Genomic DNA, 6,683 nt, shown 5'->3' with positions numbered 1-6,683 from the left:
ATTAGTCATGAAAGATAAATCATGGGGTAAGGAATAGGGAGAGTTTAGAAATTAAAATACAATCATAAGTCAATTGAAATATAACCATAAAATTACACATCGAACTACTTAAAACTATAAGCTCCATTAATCATCTTTATTACGTCAATGGTTTTATCAATTATGACCTCCGAATGCTCCAAAGTCAATGCATTATCTAAACTAAAGTTATGAACAATATAAGGTTAAAGGAACGATATTTTTACACTTAAATATTTAATTGAAAAAAATTATCCTATAATTTATATTTAACGCAAACCATTACAAAAACAGGTAATATATAAGTCCACTGAATTTTCTTCACAAAACAAACATAGTTGGAAGTTTTACATGGGCTAATTAAATTGTTATAATCTAAATGGGCAACAATATTTGTTGTGGTACTTTTTTGAACAAAAATTAGAAGTATAAATTACCCAAAATAGACTAGATTTATTCTCATATCCAAACTCAAACAAAGAACATGAACATTCAAGCATTAAATTTCAGAATATCCAATCTCATATCTAATTTCAAACAAAGAACATGAACCTTCAACGCATAAAGTTTCAGAATAAATGGACTACATCGAAAATGGCATAAAATTTTAGAATAAAATTTCAGAATAAAATTCAAAAAAGTATTAACTTAATCGAAAATGGCAAAAAAATTAAAAAAAAAAGAAATACCGAAAATCCAGGTGGTGGTGGGTGCGATTCCATGAAGATTCAAGTTCAAATTGAGAAGAGATCTAAAAAAGAGGTAGAATATGTGAATAATTTCAACAATCCTTTGTAAAAAATAACAAAAGACGGTGAACTTGAACTTACCCAGTCGAGTGTCGATGGCCGTGGACTGTCAAGCTAACCTAGTTGCTTGAAGAAGTTTTGAGGAATGAAGATTTAGAAGTTTCAAATGTCTTGAGGAATGAAGATTCAGTTTATTCTATTATTGCAGGTCATTCGGATACTTAAGTTTATTTTAGCCAAATACCCCATAAAATTAGAACTACTCATGATTAATCAATAATTGAGATTATTGTAAAAAATTATGAAAATATTAAATTATTCTAAATAATTTTTCTTATTTTATAACGAATGTTAATAGATATTTTACAAACAATAAACAAAGTATAACTTGATTTATGCAAAATTTAAGGATCATGTTATGCGAAGCCAAATTACTCATTCCATTCGGTTGGATTTTGTTTTCAAATATAAGTTGCACGTTTAGAAATGGTGAGTCAGCTAAGTAGCTAAAATGTAAAAACCCTATTTATTGGACTCCCATATATACCCCAAAAACCCTAATCGTCATCTTCTTCGCCCTTTTTCAATTTTTTTCCTCTTGTTTTTTCTCAAGCGGCAGTAATGTCGAAGCGAGGTACGTTTTCAATATTATCATTCTGTTTTCTTTCTTATATTCGTCGCTTTGATGTATTGATCATTCTGATTTCAAAGCTATTCAGACTAAGCTATATGTGTATGGATCTGAAATCAGTTCTTATGAATTTGGATTTAATATATTCGTTAACAAATATATTTGATCATTGTGCGTTTTGACTTTTGAGTAGTTATTTTGATTGAACCTCTAAATTACTTTCTCCATTAACTTGGCTGCAAATCTGTTATACAATTATTTGAAATGCAATTTCGTTAATTCCAGTGAATAGTGTACATCTCTACCGATAATATGTTATTCGATGATAAGTGTAGAATCTTAAGTATAACTTTGGTAGTTATCACATGTATTTAGCTCTAAAATTATGATTGATTTCGGCTGAGAACTGGTTAATGAATGAAGATTACAGTTCATATATTTCCATGAAATTGTTTTCCCTGAGGGGTTAATAATTTGATATTAGGAAAAACACGAAATTAATAGGTAGATGGATTAAACCAAATCAGCTACAGGACGGACAATAGCTAAATCTGGGAATTGTATAGTAGATATATTGACACTCTAGTAAGTAAATTACCTTGTATATGTTCTTAATGGGGATAATTATAATGTGAAGTACTCTGTATAAACCCTGTTACAACTTACACGGACCTGTTAAGAAAATTGTTGAGTATAAGGATTGGATATGGATATTGGTATCAAGTGAAATATCTCTCTGGATAATTACATCATTTCATTTGGGAAAAATTTCTGGGCATTTATTTCAAGTAGCTTTTGCGTCAGCTATACTAGAATTAGGGAGTTGAAACTAACCTGAGATTTTCTCTGATTTATGGTGCTAATATTGTGTTTTTCAGGACGTGGAGGAAGTGCTGGTAATAAGTTCAGGATGTCACTGGGTCTCCCAGTGGCAGCCACAGTAAACTGCGCTGACAACACTGGGGCTAAGAACCTTTACATTATTTCCGTCAAGGGAATTAAGGGTAGACTCAACAGGTTGCCTTCTGCTTGTGTTGGTGACATGGTTATGGCTACTGTTAAGAAAGGGAAACCTGATCTCCGTAAGAAGGTCATGCCTGCTGTTATTGTCAGACAACGCAAGCCTTGGCGCCGAAAGGATGGTGTCTACATGTATTTTGAAGGTTGTTATTTTGTTTTATTATGATTTTGTGCTTAGTTAATAGTTAATACTCTCTCTAGACTTTAAATATTCTTGGTGAGGTTTATCTATTGATAGCTTTCTTGGAAATTTAACTGTGCACAACTAGGAAAAAATGGAGTATGGTCCCTTGATATCCTCAGTAGACCATGCATTAAGTTTCAATTCATTTGCATAAGCTTCCCATTCATATATGCTGATATTTGTGATGGTGCCCATCTTTGTGTTTAGTATGTGACTACTATGTGTTTCTAATTTGTACTTTGTAGTTGCTTTTTCCTCTTTATTGATATATTCTGCTCGACATCTAAAGCAACTTTAAGGACACATGGTTACTGCTCTTGCACTTGTAGAATTTTACATCATGTTTTAAGTTTAGCATTGTTAAAATTTAAGTTGACTTATAATCCTGTGATATGTCATCCGTGACATCTTTTAGCTCTTGCTTTGTTGAACTAGTGTCATATACATCTTGAACAATATACATTTTAGACGTTTTGAACCTGTATGGGCTTCTAATATGTAATTCTTTAATGTTTCAGATAATGCTGGAGTGATTGTCAATCCCAAGGGTGAAATGAAAGGTAAGTGATAACATGAACTCCATATCATAGTTGGAATCTTCCTGTTTTAGAAGTCAGAATGTTTTGGTACATTTTTAATTTTTAGAACAAATTTTATGCTATTTAGTTCCTGTAATTACTGGTAAAGCATGTTTATTGATGATGAAATGGGTGAAGACGACTTCAATTATGTAAAAATCTATTGTAGCTCTCCATTTGCACAACTTTCCCTGTTGTGTGTTCACATATTATTCCAGCTGTCCGGTCCGAAACCTAACAAAGCTCAACTTATTGGATATCAAGTATTGTCGATCATTTCGCAAGTGTTTTAGAATTATCTCTGCTTAGTTTTGTCTAGACCTCCATACACGACGCATAACATTATCCAAGTAAAAGCGTGCTACAGATCACAAATTGACTCTTACTTTTGTAATCAGCTACACGGTGGAGTGTATATGCTTATTAGGTTTTACCAACTTGTCATTACCCTATTTGATCAAATATTGTTCTTTTCAGGTTCTGCTATTACTGGCCCCATTGGAAAGGAGTGTGCTGATTTATGGCCAAGGATTGCAAGTGCTGCAAATGCTATTGTCTAAATGATGACATTCAAATGTTCCCAAATTTTGTTATTTTTACAAACACGGATTTGGTAGGATAATTGAAATTATTCGAGTTTTGAATATAATTTATAGACTACAGATGGACATTAAAATACTTTATTTTGGTTGAAATCCTATTCATGTTTTTACTATCTTCTGATTATGAAATCTGATGCAAATTACTGAACTTGTTAAGTTGCCTAATGTTGTGTTTGGAAATAAGTATTTCATTTTAAATTATGGATTTTAATTATGAAATCATAAATGAAGAATTTGAGTGTAACTAGGTTTGGATAGTTATTCTCAAATTTTCAACTTTAACTACTTTATAAACAATGGTGGAATTTATTCAAATCTAAATTTGAAAATTTTTAATTTATCAAATAATAAATTTGAGCTATTTCGATAATATTCAAATGAAATTGTTAGTTCTCAAACATGACACAGGGAATTTTGTGTTAATGATTCATTTGTCTGTAATTTTTCTGAATGTTTGGACTGACTGTACTTCAGCCTTCAGGGATCACTTGCTAGTTCGAATTAACAAATTAACTAAACAAACAAGAACATGAAATACTACAAGAATTTAAGCAAATTAAAGCTATCAAATTAAAGAACATCACTAAATAGGATTAATAAACTAGAAAGGGAAGAATTGTATTTCAATGTCGTTCAACGTTAAATGTTGCTAAAACCAAGCTAGATTTACAAAAGGATGACACTTCATATAAAAAATTTAAAGAAGCATCGAGTAAAAAACTAATTAAACCCTAACAATTATTTTATATTTATATATAAAATACTTTATTTAAGTAGTTGAGCATTATACTAATATTTATAATTTTCAATTACAAGTAATTGTAAAATTAATTAATCGATAATTGATTTAGACTTTTGAAAATTCAACCATATTTCCATAATGATTCTTTTTCAAGCTTTAAAAATAATATTGATTAAAGATAGAAAGAGAAGTGTGCTTAAAAATTCACAAATTCTTGTATGAGACGATGTTACTGTGAAACGCGCTTCATGCATGTGTTGAATAACCTAACAATTTATAAGCATATGAGCTTTATATTATGAGATCATTTTCTCACCGGAAGACGGTCTCTCAGACTCTAATTAGATAGCGCACACTCATGAAAAATAAATTGTATTTGAATCATGAATTCAAGATTCTTTGAATCATCTCTAAAAAAGGTTCTTTTAATCATCAAATTCAAAATTCGATGTCTTCCAACTGCATTTCAAAAAATTCATACTACTTCTAATACTTCTTCTCCAGGGTGAGCAAAATTGATAAAAACTTTAAGGTTTTGTATAATTTTAAAAATGATATTTTTCTAACAACTTCATATCTTTAAACACTCAATATGAAATACAACCTAATCTAATATTAAAGCCCTTTAACTTTTTGGGGTTATATGCAGTTAAACATGTTGAACATCCTCTGTTCTATTATACTTTCTATTAATAGTGACATTTATCCACACAACATTTCATAATTAGATGTGAGTATTTCATAACCACAGGAAGTATATCTGAACAATCTACCAGGCCATATCATCCTACGCTTTCATGTCAGCCTGTAATTCATTCAAGTTAAAAACACTAATCAGTTACATCTCTTCTTTTCATCCTCAAAAATAATCTTCTATTTCACAATATTGATTATATTTGCCTTTTTTTCACATTTTATAAGTATAATATAAACCTTAAGATCTATAAATATACACTTTAAAATTATAAACAATACAAATTAGACTTTATACGTCGCCACGAATCCAACAAGATCTACTTGAATAAATTTTAATATTTATATCTATTAAAAGTCAATTAATTAAAAATTTTGCTCTCTATGTATAAAATATTTGAAATGTAACCAATAATATTAAATAGAGGGAGTAATATATTATTTGTTCAACAAGTTTAAAAACGCGAGTAGACACTAGTTATGTTTTACTATTAATTGAATTTGCTTAATTTTATAAATTATTCTATGGAGATTAATTTTTAAAACCAATTATCATAATCATACAATCTCAACTATTGGTATAATTAATAAATTGATTAAAATGCATATAAAATATTTAAAATAATCATGTTTCTTCCGTTCTATATTACTTGCACCAAATCAACTTTTACACTATTCATCATTCTATGGTAATTTACACATTTCGACTATTATTAATACGAGAAAAGAAATATCAACTATTCTTGTGAGAGACCATCTCTCAAAAAAAGACCTCAAAATATAAAGCCCACATTTTAATTTTCTCTTTAAGTTGTGTAAATTAGGCTATTTAGCCCATCACTCAACAATTTATGAAAAAATATAGTCATATAAGATCTTATTTTATTTGTCTCATTCGCATCTTTCCTAATATCAATTTTTTATAATTTAACCCACATTTTATTCGTCTCATCGGATGTCTCTGCTATCAGAATTTCCAGAATCATCATTCTTGACAAACCTTCCTTGTACTCTAGGCCGGCTATCCGCCAATGTTTTGCGGCATGCATACTGTAACAATTATTACAATATTGATCAACACTTTTGCTTAAAAAAAAGACCAACAAAATAATGACACCTTATCATAAAAATGTGATTCATGTTAAAAAACTAATGGAGTTATTCGATAAGAATAAAATTAGTCACATTAATTTTATGAATTAAATTATTATTTTTTATTCTCTTAAATAATTATTATATAAATATATCATAGATAAATGAAATTAGTTACATGAATGAAAGTTAAGTTCACTTTTAAATGAGTAGGTGTTTGAGAAAATTATTTCCCTTGATTATCAACAATGTAACAAAAATAAACTCTCTATATTGGGTTAATTATACAATGGCAGAGTAATATACCCTAAATACAATATTAATTCTAATACTCTTTTAAGTTGGAGTATAAAGGTCATAAACATCCAACTTAT

General features: G+C 29.3%; 1 protein-coding gene across 1 annotated transcript; it reads left to right on the top strand.

Annotated features, from left to right (window-relative positions):
- The first annotated feature begins 1,252 nt into the window (after nt 1–1,252).
- On the top strand, nt 1,253–3,932 carry LOC130825690 (60S ribosomal protein L23). Its single transcript, XM_057691035.1, has 4 exons — nt 1,253–1,401; nt 2,277–2,561; nt 3,121–3,162; nt 3,658–3,932. Exons 1-4 carry the CDS (start codon nt 1,389–1,391, stop codon nt 3,738–3,740), a joined length of 423 nt encoding a protein of 140 aa, XP_057547018.1. The 5' UTR covers nt 1,253–1,388; the 3' UTR covers nt 3,741–3,932.
- Nucleotides 3,933–6,683: the final 2,751 nt, after the last annotated feature.

The sequence above is a fragment of the Amaranthus tricolor genome, chromosome 10 (assembly GCF_026212465.1).
Source record: "Amaranthus tricolor cultivar Red isolate AtriRed21 chromosome 10, ASM2621246v1, whole genome shotgun sequence".
NCBI lineage: Eukaryota > Viridiplantae > Streptophyta > Magnoliopsida > Caryophyllales > Amaranthaceae > Amaranthus > Amaranthus tricolor.
Note: the sequence above shows the minus strand (reverse complement) of the source record. Positions and strands in the feature narration are given on the sequence as shown.